General features: G+C 42.2%; 1 protein-coding gene across 12 annotated transcripts in view; it reads left to right on the forward strand.

Moving 5' to 3' along the window:
* magi1b (membrane associated guanylate kinase, WW and PDZ domain containing 1b) overlaps positions 1 to 20550 on the forward strand; it is a 139565-nt gene that overhangs the window by 56658 nt on the left and 62357 nt on the right. For all 12 annotated transcript variants that reach the window (XM_005731202.1, XM_005731200.1, XM_005731204.1 and 9 more), the window contains exon 2: positions 3413 to 3529. In XM_005731202.1, coding sequence (XP_005731259.1) covers positions 3413 to 3529 — 117 coding nt within the window. The remainder of the gene's footprint in view (positions 1 to 3412; positions 3530 to 20550) is intronic.

Here is a 20550-nt window from a genome sequence, read left to right on the forward strand (position 1 = left end):
TTTTTAAGGAGCTGACTAGCTGTCTTTAAGGTTTAAGGAGAGGTGATCATGAGAGGTATCATGTTGACCTGACAGATTGCTGGTACACTATCCACTCAATAACAGTGGATTTTTAATTTTTTTTTACTACCGTTTCATCAACCAAAACATATTTGGAGGCAAAAGACACAAAAGAATCTCACGTTGTTGGATCACTTAAGGATAGTGGTTTTAAAGTACTCAGCTGGGAAGGGAAAGGCAATAGGAAATGTGGTCGGATGGTATTTGACCTCATACCAGAAACAACAGAGTGCATCGTGTAGCTGCAGAAAGAGGTTCATTTGACTCCCGAACCTCATGCATACTTGGTCCCAGCAGACACCAGGTACCGGCCAAGGAAAAGCTAGTGGTCACTCATCCTGCACTTCTTGTAGAACATTGTTCAAGATGGTGTGCTTTTATTTGGCTTGCGTTTAAAGCATGGAAGTAATAGTACCACAGTGTGCAGGAAGATTGGGGGTTTGGCTGTACTTCTACTGTCCTTTCTGGTGGACCTTAAAATTAACTTTGCCACTCAAGGTTTAAATGTCAGGAGAATTCGTAGTGTCCAACTACATTAGAAGAAAAGAATAATTTAACGTGTGATGGGAAGCTTGTGCTCGACAGTGTGAAAAGATGTAAATATTATCAGCATCTCCTTCGGCCAGGTTCTACTGTTAGCTAGCTGTATGTTTCTTTTGGCTGCCAAATGCAGACTTTAGATAAAAAATAGTTTGTGGGCCTTGTGATTTCTGAAAAGAGACTGATTCAGAGTTTTGTTTTTTCCTTATTTTGTATTTGCCTTGAGTTCCAAGGCAAGTAACATCTAAGTTGACTTGATTTGCTTCTCACATCTGGATCTTGTATCCTGAACAAATCCTAATTGTATTTTTATTTTGCTTTGTTTTATTGTGTTCCTTTCAGATGTGCCAGATGAAATATATTAGGACTTGACTTTTGGCATAGAGTCTTAATATGGAGCTCTAGCAGGTAATTTCAGTTTTAGGGAAAAAAGGCTTAAGCAGCTTCTTTGTAATGGTGAGCTTTAGTACCAGCCTGGTCTATGCAGGTAGTTGAAATTGGGTCAGACTTTCCCCTAAATGCTTACTGTTAAATGCCATATTTTGACACCAGGTGGGGATCAGTGGATAGCCTTAATTATCAGCTCTGTACAGGAGCAGAAGGATGACAGATAGCGCTATCTACTTAATTACATTGGGACATGTTGATTATCTTCTTATCATTTACTACTCTGGCAGTCCTTTAGGGTCTTGTTATTCATACTTTTGTGACTTTGAAGGATGGCTGCTCATTTTTACGAAAGCATCGTTGTTCCATCAAGATAATGGCACACAAAGAGAGAGTTGGGGGAGGACAGACTCAATGTAACTGGATTAGCTCTTATGCAATTGCTCCTTGAGGTGCTGTTGATGGCACACCCATCACCAACCACGTAAAAGGATTGTGCTAGCTTTCTTAAGCCGGCCTGCTTCATCTGAAAGAGTGACTCATCTTTTAATCAGCCAAAATAATGTGTACTGATGATGCACAAAAGCTGCTGCTGAGTTTGATGAGCACTTGGTTTCGAGCCTGATTGGAACTGCAGAATTCAGCATTTTTGGATCTTGATTCATATTAGTGGCTACACCTCTTTATGGCTAAAAATATACCACAATATTGAGTTAACATTACTAGGAAAAACCTAAATTGTACTATGTTGTGCCGTCATTCACTTTGGGTGACCTTTTAGTGATATTGCAGGGAGTCCAGTCCAAATTTCACATTGGGTCACACAATCAGTCTGAAGTCTGGCAGGAAGGAGTACCCACGGCTCTCTAGTAATTGTGTACATGAGCACATCAGAGAGTGCGTTAGGCTCTCTGTTGGCGTGAGAGTTAGCTTGTGACCTGTTGTGAGGATTACAACTGAGTGATATGTCTGTATGGGACGGTGCCAGGAGCAGCATACCCTCCCAACAGCAAGCTCAGATAGTGATGGAAGACTTGACCTCTTTATAACTGATTTATAACTGTTCACGTTTGCAGTGGTCGAAGACCCCAGTTTATTTATAACGGAGTCAATTACATTTCAATACACGGAGCTGGATTAACTTCTAGTAAGGAGTGTGATCTACAGACGCTTTTTTTTAAATTTTTTATTTTTTATACAAATTAAGAGAAATATTAAATTTGAACTTTTTATTTAAAACAGAAAAATGAAGATGAGGAAAAAAACCTGCAAATTCAGAGGAACAACAGTTAAATGTGTTCTATGCTGACATTTTAATTACCCGACTGCTTCCAAACCACAATTTGATAATTTGCCCATATGTTTCTGCATCTACTTTGTGCTTCTTCATGTATATTGTCATGCATCACAGACAAAATATTTGGTCACAATCAAATAAAAGGCAGGCGCACCATACCTGTGCATGGTGTGCTTCCATTGTAGGTTCACATCATTAAAAACAAAAACAATATTTTCTGCTAACCAATGCAGAATGCTCTTCTGTACTTTGGTAACAATCTCAATCATCTTATTAAACACACACACCGGCACGCATGTACACACACATACACACACGTACACACAGTTTCCATGGAAACAGAAACCAGGGCCTTTTATGATTGGTTGTTTGCCCAAGACAACCAAAAATGGTCTCGGCAGCCATGCAAAGATGGGAGATACATCATTTGTATAATGAGTAATGGGACATACACTAATGAAGAAAATAAGATGTTTGTTGTTGCCTGAAGGAGTCTTGTCACGAAATTCGATCATGAAATTGTCATCGAGTATAAATTGAGTATAAAACCCAGTTTTTCAGTCTGTTTAGGGTGACGGCAGACATCTCGGCTCTTTTTTTTTTTTTTTCTCTGTTATGTTCTCAGACTGCATGTGATGCGTTTGAACAGGCGTGGAACTGCCACTAACGTGGACAGTATCTGTAATAACCACACACAGGCACAGATTCGGGAGCAAACACACACACACACATATGGACACTTTCCCCTCATGCTGCCCTTTAGTTGCCTAATGTGTGTCTGAGGTGCAGATGGCTAAACGGTAGGAGGGCTGCTTCTGTGTTAGCCATGGTGCTAGCAGTCTTAGATTTGGCTGGTCCTGGCCTGCTGGAGCGAGAGTGAGCGGCCAGCTACCCCCTCTCAGTGACGATGGCAAGTGTACAATTCACGGCTGTGCACTCGCTCAGCATCAAGCTTTACTGTAGTTGCAGGACAAACCTGTGTATTTCTTTTCACAGGAGCCAAGCGGTGTGGTCATTTGACGCTCCGCTGTGGATTAACAGTGTCATTTTGGCTCTTGTGATGTTTTTATGTGTGCTGGCCTGCTTTTTAATTCAGTTGTTTTGATACATTTGTGTTCACAATCACAGGAAGCAAGCTGACCAAGGACCTGAAGCAGTATCTGAGCCAGCGCTTCCAGAAGTCCTCGCCTGACCACGAACTGCAGCAGACCATCAGAGACAACCTCTACCGTCACGCTGTGCCTTGTGAGTTCATGACATGTCTTTTGCTGAATCCTTCTTGTGTCTTTCACATTCCGTTCTTTTTAATAAGTATGCATTCAAGAAATGTATGAGACTTGCATCAAAACACATAATTAAAGGAATCATACAAACGCATACATCAAAGTCTGTCCAAGTACAGTATACATCTTCAGAAGATTCTAGGGTACGTGACCATCAGTCATTTATCCAGTGCTCTTCCTCATCCTCACATCAGCAACGATATTCTTAAAGAACATCAGTATTGATCAGTCTTATGCACATGATTAACCATCCCTAAATACTGTTTAAGCAGTAGCGTATTACCATTACCAGGGGACAGTGTTGTGTAAGCATCCAAACAAAATCAGAAAACTCTTCGTTTAGGTCATTGCAAACCGCCGTCTCACATCCAGGCTTCATTAGTTTTAGATCCATGTATGAATGAGTTTGCTTGCCTCACACAGACCCTTTACCGCTGTTTCTAATTAAGCCTGATTGTTTGTCTTTAAACCAATATTGGCCGTGCAATTAGCAGGACTGATTGCTTCATATCCTGTTCCTGAAAAACCTTAATCATGACTTCATCTGTTTAATCACACAACATTTCTGTTCATCCCGCTCTTCTGCCTTCTTTCCAAACTAATCATCGACTAGTTGACACAAAGTTAGGCATGCTGCACGCACCACCCATCCTGTCAAGTAACGTCCAGTTAGATCAAGGGAAAAAATATCTGCCGTTTCCACAATGGAGAGTGTAGTCTGTGTAGGGTCAAGTTTGTGAAGACGTTTTACCGCTCATCCAAGAATATTCTTCACTTATTCGCACATTTATGGTGTGTTCCTGAATAAGTTGAAAGTTGGATTTTTTTCCTGCTCCCAGTAGGAACACCCTCTCAACTCTGATGTCCTACTCACAAAGTTTGAGCAGCCCAGAGTTAACAGTCCATGATGGCGGCATTGAACATAGAACTTTGAAACTTCTCTGTAATGCCACTGTTGTGTATTTGTGACTCACTAAATAAGCCATACTCAGAGCACTGACCAGGCCATATCCATGAATGTGCTTTTAAGTGCAAAAGACAAGTGTTTTGCTGAACTGCTAGTAATGCCTGGATCGCTCTACCTGGTTTTTCGTGTTTTTGGGAACATGCTAACTCAGGAGTGGTGTCACTCCCGAGTTCTGTGGTTTCTGGAATGCAGCGTTAACCCCTAGTGGGGATTGCGGTCTTTGGAGGTGGTCCTGACCTATCAATCATGTGAGTCATCACATAAGCCACGGTGTGAAGAAAGGGGTGTCATTAGCATAACCAGGGGTTAAAGGTAAAACCAATGTAGGGCCTTGCCCCACTCTATCATATTGCCTATTGAGATCCATTTAGGTTAGGTGTGAGTGTTGGAGTTAAAGAACCTGGGAGGAGGTCTTAAGACTGCATTGTAAGTGGCTGATAGCTGGTATCATAAGCCACCACCTCTATTCACCTTTTTGTTTTTTACTTAAGAAGCCTCTTGGATGATAGATAACATGTCTTCGCAAACCTCAAAAAGTAGATTTGCCTTCTTTTTACCAGCATATAAGACGATGAATAGCCTAGTAGTATCTCATGACCACTGGATCAATAAAGGCAGTAAATATAGTACCTGTAGCTTCATCAGCATCCCTCTATCACTAACCAGTATCTTCTCTGGTTGGATAATCCAGGAATAGAGGCCTGGTGTCTTTGATGTGTTTTTTCTTAGTGTTGATATAGCAACAGTTATTTGAAAGCACATTTATTTTCTAATGCCACATATTTCTCTCATATCTACTGCTTCAAAGTGGAATTAGACATTTGAAGTTTCATTCTCTGCTCCAGGAAAAAAACCACTTGAATACAGTGTTGGTGCTAATGATGTGGTGTTATTGTATAAACAACATAATAGCATTCTTATAGACAGATGATATTGCTAGAGTAGATTTATGCCTGTTGCCAATTTTGACTTAACCTTGAATTGCACAGGACATTGAAAGTGGTCCAGTTGGACCAATCAGAGGATAGTGAATCATTATCCTGCTGCTCGAGTTGGAAATCCCTACTTATCGTGGTTACAGAATGCCTGACTTATAATAAGCGAGGGGGAAAGAGCAAAACTGCATAAATGATTGGCTTGTCTGCAAATGTCTCTACTCAGCATTTTAATATTTGCATCTGTGGTGCAGTGATATAGTGATCTTTAGTAATATCCATCAGTCTCACAATAGCAATATTACATAATTTCACAATTTCCACAATAAAAACTTTGCTTGTTTTTTTTGTTTTGTTTTTTTGTATAAATTAAAATCCACAGTATGCAAATTGCGATGAAAGTGTTCATCAGCGTTATTCAACAGCTAAATGGTTTCCATGTCCTCGCCATATTGGATTTTAAGTTCATTCTTTTGGAATTGGATTTGAAAAGGATCTGCCGAAGGATGAAAATGTTCATGGTTCTTATCAGCTGGCTTTCTTTAATTAGTTTATTCATGGTCTCTCACACAAATTACTATCTGACTTTGTCTGCATTACCTCCACTGCCATATGTCAGCTAGACACTGGTAGATGGTGGGAGGGGCCAGCCGTTTTAATTACGGAGTGGTCCGAGGCACACCAGTAAAAACCTCGCTGCTGTTGGCAGCAAACGGTGCATGAAGGTGTTCTCCGGGCCACATGTTTAATAGGACTCTAAAGTTTTCATTGTCATGGCTCGTAGTGGAGAGTCCATCTTTTACCAGAATATTGAATTCAGAGATGCTTTGCAACAGCTTAATATTTTCTTTGTGTTATTTGAGGTCATGTTGCATGGGGCAGTGACTAAATGTATCCTTATGCCCATCACAGTCAGAGCAAAAAGCACGTGTTTGTGAAATGGGTGTGTTTGCATTTGACCTGCAGTTGTGTGAGGTCAGTGTTTATCTTTGTTTATAATGGTCGGATCCTTGATCAAGGCGCTTTCACATGTTCCTGTGCTCGTGTGATTTTATTTTATTTTTTTAAAGCAAACAGCAGGTGGAGAAACAGAAGGAGAGAGAGGTCTGGTGTAATTTGGCAAAAATTGTATTGCAGCTTAATCAACCTTTCTACACTTTTATAGTCCTCCTGTCACTGTCAGAGCACTATAGGTCAAAATCCATGTATTACCTGTGAGCTGCTTGACATTTAGCTCAGTTCAGTTTTATTTATATAGCACCACAGCAACAGTCGCCTCAAGGTTCTTTACATTGTAAGGTACACTGTACAATAAATGGAGAGAGAACCGCAACAATCAGGTGGCCCGCTGCGAGGAAGCACTTGGCAATGGTGGGAAGGAAGAACTCTGTTTTAACAGGAAAGCTCATGGAGGGGGAGCTATCTGCTGCGACTGGGTGAGGGAGACGAGAAAAACGGCAGGATCCAGATTCTTTAGAGCTCCAATGTCGGAACTCGGGAGTGACGTCGTTCCAAAGTCAGTGCATTCTAGAAAAAACATGGAAAAACAGGCTTTGCTTTGGTTCTTAGCAAGGTAAAGAAATTGATTTAAGATTTATTCTGGAAATCGGCAAGAATATCACACACACTGGTTCCCTAAACAACTACACAACAACGGAGGGATTAAACAGTATTTTGTAACAGTTTTCAGTGCGTGTTTGCTGTCTGCTGTCCATACGCCACTTCACTATATCTTAAACTTGAATGTAGCTTTATTTTAAAAAAAAACATAAGCAGCTGGTGTAAATATCCTAATGTTCAGTTTCAGAAAAAACAGTTAGACACACTCGCTTCATAGAAAAATGATTGGAGGCTATTTTACCATCCAACCAGCAGTTTTAAAAAGGCACAGTGGAATTGGACTAATTATATAGTTAAGGGGTAAAAACCAGATAAAAATGAACTTTTAAAACATGGTTGGAGAAATGACTAACAAGAAGTGCAAGAGAATTTTTGTTGTTGTTGTTGTTGTCATTTGTCCATAAACTAGTTTCCTCACTCGCATGTCCAAAAAAGTCAGCTGTCCCTATAACCCTGTTAATATTTGAAGCACAGCACTCCCACCCTCCCCCATCTGCCGAGGCATTTATCTGCTTCCCTTGTGGTCATCCCATCTGTACGTCAAACATTCCCAGTCTCCCATTATCCCCACCGACCCTCCACTCCCTCTATCCTCCTCCTCTTCATTCCTGACCCCCCCAACTCATGACACCACTGCCTCTCGTCCTCCCGCTGCCACTGCTGCTCCCGTTCTCCTTCTGTATCAGTCTTTGTCTTCCTCTTCTTTTTTTCCTCCCTGCCAGTTACAACGATCGGAGCAGTAGCAAGAAGAAGACGGTTGCTCTGTGGGTTTAATACCTGATATTTAAATCTCGCCGTTCTGTGTCGACAAGCCTTGAAAAGGGAGCTCTGATCTCGCCTGCATCAAGGCAAGTAAGCAGTATTGTCTGCTGTAGTTGTTGTGATGCCGATGGCTTGGGGATCGCTCCTCAAATGGACAGGGTTTGCACAAGTCTGTGTTCACGTGCGTGTCTGTCTGTGTGTGTGTGTGTGTGTGTGTGTGAGTGATGATGAATTGCGGGACTGGCAGTGCAGACAATTGGACGACCCGTATATAGGCTAAGAGGACGGCTTGGAGGGAGGTGTGGGCTGAAGCCGTGGGGATCGAGATGGGGGTAGGGTGGAGTTTGGGTGTGGGAGGAGGGCAAGAAGCGGGGGGGATGGGCAGAGAGGAGAAAAGAGAGAAGGGATGGAAAGATTGGGGGACAAACACACTCAAATCAGTGTTGATTCTAGCTAGCTAGTCAAGCTAACATAAACATGAATAAGCATTTAGATGTATAACCTGTGGTTGGATCAGAGCTCACTGTCCTGTCCAATACGAGCGGGTTTTCGTCTGTGTCAACAACGGACACACAAGCCGCCTCTCTAGTCATGCTTTAAAAATTGCAGTCGGAGATGCAATCACACAGTGGTACCTCAACAAAGCAAAAGAAATGCACAAAGCTCTGAGAGTGGCGGTGCCCTTTCTAAGCAGCAAATGAAGTCAAGTAAAGGCACTACAAGGTAAAAACAAGACCTAGATCTAAACTTGAGGCTTTTTTTTTTTTCCTGAGAAGAGGATGCATGTCAGTCAAATAATCCGTGTGTCCGGTATCTGTCACGCACTATGTAAGGGAAGCTCTCCTAAGTGTATTCGAACATGTCTGTTCAACAACTAATCCTTCCTGTTAAACCAGTTCTTTGTTGAATTCAACCATCTCTCAAAGCCAAGTTTGCCACGCGCTGGACTTCTCCAAACACCTTACACCACGGCCATACTTGAGTGCAACTTTTGTACTGACACAGAACTATACATTGGCATTATCTCAGTAGTCCATCCACACCACACCTGCTGACATCTGCGAATTAAAAGAATCTTCTGAAATACATTTATCTCTTTATGTCAGAAGTTAAGCTATAGAACCGGGGGACAGTTAGCTTAGCCCGACAACTGGGAGGAGGAGGAAACGGTAGCCAAAACAGTATTTGTGTCTGCTCATTTCAAAAACGGCTGCAAGGCTTAGCTAACCAGCTGCTGGGTGTAGCTTCATGCAGACATAGGAACATTGTTGTTGTACAGATTTATTTTCTGTTTTTGCTGACTTTTGTTTTTTTAAACCACAGGGGTAGGGCTCTAGGTCACAAAACAGCATCTCTGTATTAGTTGGAGCACACTTAAAATGGGGGGTTCCCAGCATGCTGCAGGTAGATGAAGCCAACTGTGCAGGAAACAGTAACTGCCGAATAGGCAAAATGGTTTTTATTTTTTATTTTTTTCTCCGGGGTACAAAACCATTATCAGGATCAAAGGATTGCTGCCATAAAGGGGATTTGTGATAGATGAAGTCCCTTGGAGCGTAAGAAGCAGCACACCTTGTAGATTAAATGCTAATATTATTGCTAAATCTCGCACCAATGCAAGTGTCCAGCAGTGATTTACTTTGTTTTTTTTTCCCTGATGGCAGTTGCTCCTTCATTATATTTTAAAATTTAACTTTTGAGCTCTGCAGTCCATCAACACCACACTCAAAATAAAGTGAGATTTCCATGCATGCAGATTTTATTGACCTTTGACCTTACTCCATTGTATATCTTTGCACTGCATTTCCCAGCCCCCTTCCTTAACAACAAAGCACAACATAGCAGCTTCTTCCACTTGGAAAGTTTAAATATGTTTTTTCTTGTTTGTCCATATTTCAGCTTGACTCTCACATGAAGGACCTTTAAACTCGTTCTTTTGGGATTGTTCTGCAGTTATCCCGGTTGATTAGTTGTGTTATAGTTTGCTTATCTATCTACCAGACTTGTAACCTCTATAAATATCAGCAGTGTAGGAATTAGGCTATTTAGCTCCTTCTTTTGCGTTTGACATATAAATTTATGCAGCTTCAGTCTCACTTCAGTCCATTCCTCTGTGGCCAGCTCTCATCTCACCTCCTAACTCCACATCTTTATTTGCTGCAAAAGGTTCCTCGTCACATGTCGGTCAAGGATGACTTGCCAGGAACTTGTTCAACAGCCAGAGCAAGCGTACGCGTTTGTGTGTATAAGAACATCAGTGTCCTGAGAGGAGCGGTGAAACAAGAGGTGTCGTTGGGATCCGATGGGATCTATGAGAACAAGAAAGAATAGGGGTGAATAGCCAAGAGGAGGGGAGGGAGCAGGGGGAAGTGGGCGGGTGCATGTGGGTGCCTGCGAGACGGGAAACAGCGGGGCTCAGTCAGCGAGAGAGAGACTGAAGCTCAGCTCAGCGCTGGTGTGTGTGGGTATGAGACGGGAGCGCATTATAAGTCAGTGTGTGGATGCTGCTTAGCTTAGCTCTCGTTAGCTTAGCATCACAAAGCTGGACAGAGGACAGACACACAGGAGAAGGAAGGAGAAGGTGGAAAGGAGAAGGAACGGTGGAGCTGCACTGTTTGTTTTTTGGGTTGTTTCTCTCCCCCCTCCTCATTCCTCACCTACACCTGATTGGATTTTTTTTTTTCCTCCTGTCTCCTGTTGACGTGGTGTTGTTCTGTGGACTGTAGTGGAAGGAGCAGAAGCCCACCACCCCCCCTCAAAGGCTCCCTGATTGAGGTATTTTGATTTGAGTTTTCTTTGCAGAAGAGACACCTAGGGTTGCTGTGATTTAATGGTTGGGGGTTGGGATGGAGAGGCAGGCGATGGGGATGGCTGTGCATCAGGCGGAAGGTATGAGGAGCAGAGCGAGGGAGACGGAGGCACATCGCTGGCAGTAATGGAGGCTGATGTGTTGTGGTCAAACGGAAGCTGTGTGTGTCTGTGTCTGTCTGTCTCAGGTATGCTCGTGTCTGTGTGTATTTTTGTCTGTGGCCCGACACGCTGCCCCCGTGTGTGTTTGTGTGTGCAAAGTGTCACTTCCTGTTTGTGAATGTACAGTATGTGTGTTTGTGGTGGAAGCTCTTCAGCCCTGTGATGGCTCTGTTAAGGCTGTGTGATCTGTTGACATGTGTGATCACATTGGAAGCCATTGCCTCCAGCAGCAAACTGCCGCCTGTATGTTTGTCTGTCTGCAGCTTCTGGGATGCTACGGTTAGCTTTTGCCTTTCTTTCATCCTTCCTCTTTCTCCCCCCCAACCTTTCTTTTCTTTCTTTTTTTTCTTTTTCTTCGATCTCATGTCTGGATGACCCCCTCCCCATCCCCATCCCTGCTCCCACCCCGCCCCTCTAAATGGATCGTTTTAGAGCCTTTCTTTTCCATTTTCATATTGCTGTAGGTAGTAGCTAGCCCATGGTGCTTTTTTCCTTTATGGGTGGAATAAAAAAGACAAAGGCCGGCTGTGAGTGTGTGCGCAGGGGCATTTTCAGGCAGGTTTCTGCCTGATTTAGCTTCACACTGCACTACTGGCAGTGGATTTTATTAGCTCTCTCCTTTTAACCTGGTCCTCATCTATCTGTATGGGAATCATATGGGGCTGAATGAATTTCTTATAAAGGGAAAGAATGGAGAACATAGCGGGTCAAGAGAAATCCTGCTTTGATCTGATTGTGGTGTGTGTGTATTTGTATTTTTATGTGTGCGTTGTCTCTTATTTGCATACCTCTTTCAGCCAACCAGAGTGGCGAAAACGACCTCCCCTGACTCAAAGCAGTCAATCGCAAATGAAAAGCAACTATAGGTCTAGAAAACCCCAACAAAAATGGTCCCTTTTAATATTTGTTTGCCCATCATCACCACATAAGGGAGATTGTTTGGGGTGTGGGGGCTGTTTGAAAGCCTGGACAATGGACTGCAACTGCTCCTCTCCTCAAACCTAAAAAAAAAGTCAAAAAACATAAAGCAAAACAAACAAACAAAAAAGATTTAATGTAAACAGAAACGTGAGGATTGGAAAATGCTGGAATTTGTGGCTTGTGCTTTTGGTTGGATTAACCCTTTACTGAGACAGATGGCCTTATCCCCCTGCCGTGGTGACAAACCCCAGTCAGCTTGTGACCCCTCCTGCGTGTGTGTGTGTGTGTGTGTGTGTGTGTGTGCGCGTGTGTGCGCATTCTTACACCAAAAGGGGAAGAGAAAAAAGAAGGGGAAAAAAACACTGGCAGGCTTGCTCTGGCCAAGATGGTGGATGGCTCTGTTTTGGTTTTGGACTATAGCGCCAGTCTGCTACCCCCCCCACGTGTGTGTGTGCTTGTGCATGTGGTTGTGCGCGTCTTGAAAATTATCCATGAAGACATGCCTCAGTATCTTCTTGGAAAATGTGGACTAGCCGGCTAGCTTTGACATGAGAGCATGTTTATTGTGGAGACTGAGGGAAATGCTTTTGTAATAGCTTCTGCACAACAGTTGGGTCTAAGACTGTAGCCAGATTTCTGAGGCAGGCCCATAATCCGTGCTGCTTCCTTGTCATTTTCCACCAGTTACATACAGTATTCTTTAAATTGGCACCTATTTAATCAAAGCAGATGCTCTAATAAACCACAGTGAATCAACAAAATGTGGCCCGTTTGAAGGAAAAAAACCCTGAAAACTTGGCTATAGTTACCTTGTGTGTGTGGTGCCCCCCCCCCCTTATTCTTGTCTTGTGTTTAATCTACCAAAAGCAAAATGCGTAAATACTTTCCAAAATAAGCTTTTCTCTTTTATAACGATTATGGAATTTTTGTAATGAGTTTGACTAAAAAATAAATTGTCTGGATGTTGTCACAGTTATAAGAACAAACCATAGGCACTTTGTGTCCCATAGGTTTATGTGTTAGGTGCCTTGTCTAGTTGATTGGAAGAGTTGGAGACTAGTAAAAAGGGCTACATATAAAGCAGGGGTAGGCAACTCCAGGCCTCGAGGGCTGGTGTCCTGCAGGTTTTAGATGTATCCTTGATCCAACACAGCTGATTCAAATGGCTAAATTACCTCCTCAACATGTCTTGTAGTTCTCCAGAGGAATTGTGATGAACTAATCATTTGATTCAAGTGTGTTAACCCAGGGTGAGATCTAAAACCTGCAGGGTACCGGCCCTCAAGGCCTGGAATTGCCCACCCCTGGTAATCAGCCTCATGTGACGTCAAGACAATCATATTTGTCTATGAAGATGTTTTAAAAAGATCCTGGTGTATCGAGTTTTACGGACATGAACTTGCATGACCTCTCTAACCTGCTATTCATTGCTGCTAGAAGATAGCTGGTCAAGAGTTCATTTGCAGCTGCTAGCATCCTATGACTAAAAAATGACCAAAATCTGAAATGTTTGGTGTAGATTTTTAACCAGAATGCCTTTTAGTGTTAACTGTTACCCCCATAAAGATGACATCTGGCAACCTCCCCCAAGTTTTGGCACATAACTATATATCAGGGGTGGGGAACTCCAGGCCTCGAGAGCCGTTGTCGTGAAGGTTTTAGATCTCACCCTGGGCCAACACACCTGAATCAAATGATTAGTTCATTACCAGGCCTGTCGAGAACTTCAAGACATGTTGAGAAGGTTATTTAGCCATTTAAGTCAGCTGTGTTGGATCAGGGACACATCTAAAACCTGCAGGACACCGACCGTTGAGGCATGGAGTTCCCCCACCCCTGATATATATCAATAAAGTTGTGGTTTGACTATACTAACTTGTGAAGCAGCCATGAAATAGGACCACTCTGTTGAGAAAAGGGACAAAGGTTACATCTAGCAGGCATCTGATGGGGAAAGAGTTAATATTGGTAGCATGCATTGTATTAATCTCAGTAGCCAGGCACAAACAATGTCTTCTCTTTTACTTGACGCAAACTATAAGCGAATCCTCTTTATCCTTCACATCTGGATTTCGGTATCACTGGTCATTTACATAAGTGCTGTAGCCAAAATGAATTAAGCTGCAATTATACTTCTGGATTGTATGACATCAGCAACATTAGAGCAGAAAAACAGATTTGGGCCTACAGTGGGACCCGGTGTGAGACTTGAGGAGAACCACAGTTCTCCACCATTCAAACCCAAAACAGGAAGAGTTTTGCCCGACCACACAAGCTGCTGTTATAACTGCCAAGCGTACTGCAGACAGAGAAATCACAAATGAGCAGATCAGAGACTGGGTGGAGCCTGTGGTCTTAATCAATGAACTGGAGAAGTGATGGAAGCAGAAAGGAGTGATGGAGGGAATGGAAGCAGAGGGAGTGAACATCACAAGTCCCTGTGGACTATCCACTGAGTCGTGTCATGAAAGTTTTAACCAACTTTTGCAGATAACAGCTTCTGCTCTACCCTAGCTCATACATATAACCTGGAATACATTGTGCCTTGTATTGTGTCTGTGTGTGTGTGTCTTATCACGTGTAGAAAAACAACATTTTGTCCAAATATGCTGTCAAAGTTTAGGAGTGGCGCCATTGTCTATGTGTCAGTCACAGACCACTTAAAATGCACCGTTTCAAATAACTCCTGTCCTGAGTGACCTGAATGGCAGCACAGAAGCCGAATAAGAACAGCTGGCTCTATTAATAGAACAATTATGATAATGAATCATTGCCAAACACATTTATGATGGCCTACTTTTCACTCACAGCACTGATCACTTCAGTGGTGAAAGTGTTGAAACAAACAATGATTGTTTTAATATGCTGCTTTTATTTCTAAATCCAGAAACCCACTAATCTGTATGTTGTTTCTCTGAACCTCGATGTTTGAATGACATTTGTTTTTTAGGTCACACTGGTCATTCTGTTGATATAGCGTGTCTGTTGATATAGTGTGGGCATACCCTGAAGTGCCCCATTACAAAACTGATAAGTTATTTTCAGCACCAATACAGATTAGTTGGAGTCAATTTGACAGTTTCCAGTAAAAAAAACAAACAAACCAAAAATACAAAAATCATGCTGTCAGTTTTTAAAATGACTCCATACAAAAAAAAAAATCATTAAATGTATTTTCTCATGCTATCTCTACGTGAAAGAACCCTCTGCATGCTTCCTAAACCGCTCACCTGAACTGCTACAGCCTGCAAATACACTCCTTTGTGCCTGTCTGTGGCACAGTATCCTTTATTGATATATCTGATATCTAAACAATTGCACTGAATAAAGAAAGATGTCTTTATTGTTGTGATTGATCAAAAATTATTTTATTTTGAAAGGGTGCGTGTGTGTAATCAAATAAATCATGGTTTTACATAGATGCTGCAAATTGTTTATACAGAAATTGCTGCGGTGTGCACACTATTGCTAATTATAACCATACAGTGTGACATGTGTGCATTAACCCAGTTCATGTTGCTTTTTTAACAATACTGTTGCGTCATCAGCAGTGACAAAATAACTTCTGCTTTCTGGTGTGGCTGTTGCAGATTAGGCAGGCATCGATCACGTGCAAAAACATGTTTAAAAAGTCGGCACGTGTGCGGCAGTAATTTGTCTTGGATGTCGTTGTGAAAGAATTCATAAAGAAATGCAGTTTGGACAGGCTTGACCTATAAGTCTTTTAATTCAAATATCAGGTACACAGTAATTGTGTGGAACAGTTTTTCAAGGTTACAACTATTATAATCGTGTTATTTGGATATCCTGACCTGGGTCACTGCTTTTTTTTTTTAAGTTGAACCTTATATTTCCATGGTGACCTTCATCATCACCATCATCTAGAAACGCTCAAACCTTGAGATTTGCACTAAGAACCTTCTTGCTGTAAATCTTTCCCCCTTAAGGACAACATTTGAAGACCCTTCCATACCCTTTATTGCTATATCAGTAAAGACATGATTTAATGATCATTAGAATAGTTTCAGAGTTTTTCCAAGGGTAGCTGCAGAGGCAGAGACCATAGGCCTGAAATATGACTGAAACTGCTTTTGGAAAAAAGCTCAAGGGTTACTCCAAGTTAGCATCCAAGGGGTTAAGAGTTAAAAGACCAGCTGATAGTAATATCAAAGAAGTATATTTCAGCCTGGTTCTTTTGCTTCTTTTTAAACCATGACAGCTTAAAGATTTAAGCGGGCTGAAGATGCCCTAATGATTTTTGCCAAACTAAAGCTTCAAACTGGATCAAATAAAGATGTCAAGGAGGGCGACTTCCCAGCTCCCAGCTATGATGACAAAGTCATCCGTGGAGTCAAGCCCTGCGTTGTCCTTGTGGAAGGAATTAAATGTAGGTCACCACCAAAATGAAAGGCCCGGCCTCGGCCTGGGGGGATATGTGCCCAGGGTCCTCTGTTGCTCTGGGGGAATGCAAGTGTAGGAAATAAACAGATTTATCACACGTGGCTATTTTTAGAAGCTGTGTGCGTGCCTGTAGAGCCTCCTTCTACTTCTTTTTCATCTGCCTTAATGTCATTGTGTTAAGGAAATATGGCTAAGATTACTTTTGTCTTTTACTTTGTCACTGACTATCATCTGACTCAGTTGTTGCCCAGCTACTGTCTACTAGAACATCTCCTATGTTAGATCTTCTGTCTCCTATATAATTCATCAAGGTTCAAGTCCTCATAGACTTCTGTCCTTCATAGTGTTGTGGAATATGTTTCAGTGAAGAATAATTAAACAGTGTTGTCATGCTCTTGTGTCATTGTACTCTCAAATCTAACTGAGATATCATGCACTGACTTCTCAAATGTTGCTAAACCTAGTGTCCAACCTTGTATCCAGTTAGGTTAGAAAAAAACTACATAAAATATAATTAAAACTGAATGTAGTGGTTTATAAAAATACCCCAAAGATGACACTTCACATGTACAAGGACACCGAGACATTGGTGAGGTCTGGGGCAGCAGTGACGGATGGATTCAAGGTGGGGTGGGATTACGTCAGGGATAGTCTCTGAGCCCCTTCTTGTTTGCAGTGGTGATGGACAAGTTGACAGATGAGGCCAGGCAGGAGTCTTCATGGACTATGATGCTCACAGACGACACTGTGATCTGTAGTGAGAGGAGAGAGCAGGTGGATGAGAGCCTGGAGACATGGAGACATGGACTAGAGAGAAGAGGAATGAACGTCGGCAGAATACATATAGCTGTGAGTGTGAATGAGAGGGAGATGGGTGGAACAGTGAAGCTGCAACAAGCAGAGGTGGTGAGGGTAGAAGAGCTTAAATACCTGGGGTCAACCATCCAAAGCAATGGACAGTCCACAAGGGGCGTAAAGAAGAGAGTGCAGGTGGGGTGAAGTGGGTGGAGATGAGTGCCAGTGCCAATCTGCGACAGAAGGATGGCAGCAAGAGCGAAAAAGAAGGTTCACATGATGGTCGTGAGACCTGCTATGATGTGTGGTTTGGACAGGATGCCGACCCGGTAGGTGATGGAGGGAGTGGATTAGAAATTAGTACATCAGAGGGACAGCTCAGGTTGAGCAATTTGAAGATAAAGTTAGAGAGGCAAGAGATGGTTCAGACGCGCTCAGAACAGAGTACTGGATACACTAGACAAAGGATGTTGAAGAGGAAACTGGCAGGAAAGAGCAGAGGAAGACTCGTGGATGCGGTGAAGGAGGACATGCAGAGGGCTGGGGTGAGAAAGGATATTAGGGATAGGGTGAGATGGAGACAAATGATCAAAACAGCAGCTATTTGGACATTTTACAGCTGATGACATTATTAAGAAACAGGTCAGTAACAATAATTGGTTAGTGTCTTATAGAAGGTTGAGCTTTTTAGAGGTGAAGGTGTGGAAGTGTTCACCATGCTGTGAAAGACTGCCTCGTCAACAGTCAATAATATTTTTTTCCCAATTAAAACACGAGTGATTTATAAATGATTATAAAACATTAGATTCAGTCTCCACACAGCGTCCCGACTTATTTGGCAACTTGGTTGCTTTGGGGAGACGATCCCTCAAAATAGTCTACCATCAATTAAATATGGATGAGCTGCTTGGATTTCTCTGGCACTAGTGTCAGCTGTGCTTGAAGTTAGTTTGTAAAGATCATTATATCAGTTTTTTGTTTTAGAGCAGGAAATCATAAGGTGTACTGCATGCATGTTTTGTTTGATAAGTAATGAGATTCCATGTAAATTCTTAGGCCGTGTATTTGTGAAAGAGACAGTTATTGTTAGTCATCTTGTGTGAAGTCTTGATTTTTTTTTTCCTTTGGTATGTAATATGTGTCACCATTACACATCAAATTATTGTTCTCCTCGTCGTTGAACCAAAATATGAACCCTGAACACCCCGGTTCAGTTTGGATAATGGGACATTGGCACAAAAGGAGGCAGTCTGATATTGATCTGCTGTAAGCCGAGTGACGGTTTAGACAAAGTGGGCAGGCCAAGGTCACAGTGAGGGTCGTGGCTAGTTGCTGTCATCTATTGATTGTGGTTTGAAAGACGTGCACGTGCAACATTATGCCCTTGATTGCTGATAAACCCGATTCTGCGAAATTCTGATTATTACTAAGGTCACTAAAGTAGTCGTCATTCACTTGTTTTGTAAATACATTAAACTTCAAATGTTCAAGAATTATGAAGGTTTCTTTTACTTTTACTTGCCAACAGAAACATGCATGTGCAATCCAGATCTTTACACGATCAAAATAGCTGATTTAAAAGCGTTATAAACAACTTTTGAACACTGCATCATTCAAGAAAAGGTTCAAGAGCAACTCAAATAAGAAGCCCTGAAATGTTATCTGCTTACCAAGCTAGGAATTTATCACTAAGGTTTTAGCAACTTTAATATAGTGAAACTAGGGGGGGCTTATACAAAACTTCAGCTAGTATAAGTAGTCTTCAGTGCAGCCGTAAGGTGGACAACACTGGAAACCTGACAGCACTTAATTCAATTCAATATTCAATTCAAAGCACTGACAACAAAATTGTCATTGCAAATATCTTCCCAAGTGTTTACAAGGAACGCTGACTAATGTTGAGTGTTGCAATGCTACGAGAAAATGGCAATGGACTTGTTTTGGAGTCAGGAGCTGGGGGAGTTGCTGCAGGGAGGAACGTGGAGTCTTAGGCTATAGTGGAAGAGGGATGTTAAACATTTCAGGATGATGACTGGGAGGTCACAGAGTTCATGAGCTTATCTGCCTATGAAACCTCTAACTGTAATGCTAGAGGAACATGGAGAAAATGGAAAGAATTACAGGGAGTGTTTCTTGAATGAAGAGCGGAGTGATCTAGTTTCGTCGGTGATGGGCTGTGTAGACCCTGAAGCAGATACTGTTGTAGTGAGTGAATACGTTTTTGATTGTGCCTATTAGAATGTAGTAAAGTTCAAAGTCAGAGGACTTCAATGCTTTTGCTGTAAGAACGTGCAGTCATTTCGGTTAATTTGACACTATCTGAACGTGGCGGCTTCTTCGCTGGATGCACACCCTAAATGCATTTCTGGAAGAGTGTGTTACGAACATTTACACATCACTTTCAGCACGGCACATCTGAACACTATCCCATTAAGAGCTTGGCGTGCACAAGATAACAGCTGTGCTCATGTGTCTTGTCGTGATATTCGCAGCTCACTGACAGAAATGATTGATTTAGAGCACAGCAAAATAAAGAAATGACTGCTTTCTAACCTCTCTCACAGTCTCACTTTGTCCAAACTGCCTTCTTTAGAGATGAATCTAATTTTTGTTCAGACGGCAAAGATGAACGTGTTATCAACGCTGGTGCCTAAATGCAACCGAATACAAACGTTGAGGCACACACTGACCTCACCATATACCTTTGTATGTTGCTTTTGCTCACTCCCTGACAAAGAATCCCCCCGAAAAACAAACTTCCTGGAAGGAACTTCCACACATTACAACAGTTCAGAATAATGACGTTCAATCTGAGTTTTGACAAAGCCTTGCTGACACTTGTTTCCAGAAATAGTTCCTCTGGGTTTACAGTGGTCCCTCGTTTATCACGGGTGTTACGTTCTAAAAATAACCCGCAATAGGTGAAATCCGCAAAATAGCTAACTTTATTTTTTACAATTATTATAGATGTTTTAAGGCTGTAAAACCCCTCACTGCACACTTTCTACACTTTTCTCAGACAGGCGTTGACATTTTCACACGTTTCTTGTTTAAATGCTCTCAAAGTTCAAACAAAGTCCAGTATTATAGAATGAAACCAAAGATCAAGCCCTGATTTCAGGTCCAGAACGTGGGAACAGAGCAGCTGCGAGAGAATTCAACATTAATGAATCAATGGTACAGAAGTGGGGCAGGGATAGCTCAGTAGGTAGAGTGGTGGCCCCATGATCGGAAGGTCAGGAGTTCGATTCCCCTGAACAGCTACCCTGAGGTACCCCTGAGCAAGGTACCGTCCCTACACACTGCTCCCCGGGCGCCCAATGGCTGCCCACTGCTTCACTGAGTGAATGGGTTAAATGCAGAGAGCGATTTTCCCCACGGGGACCAATAAAGTACACTTTCTTTCTTTCTAAGTGGAGGAGGCAAGAAGAATGAGTAAAATTTGACTTATCTGACTGTTTGGTTTAACTTAATGCGCCTTATAATCCTTTGACGTCAACACTGTTGCGTTTGTTGTCTTCTGCTAGCAAAGGTTTATGTAAATTTGACAAGCTGGACGGATTCTGTTCTGTACAGGAGACACGGCACGAGATTGATTGACTGAAGATGGTC

The sequence above is a fragment of the Pundamilia nyererei genome, unplaced genomic scaffold (genome assembly GCF_000239375.1).
Source record: "Pundamilia nyererei isolate P.nyererei 1_Seehausen unplaced genomic scaffold, PunNye1.0 scaffold00042, whole genome shotgun sequence".
Classification (NCBI taxonomy): domain Eukaryota; kingdom Metazoa; phylum Chordata; class Actinopteri; order Cichliformes; family Cichlidae; genus Pundamilia; species Pundamilia nyererei.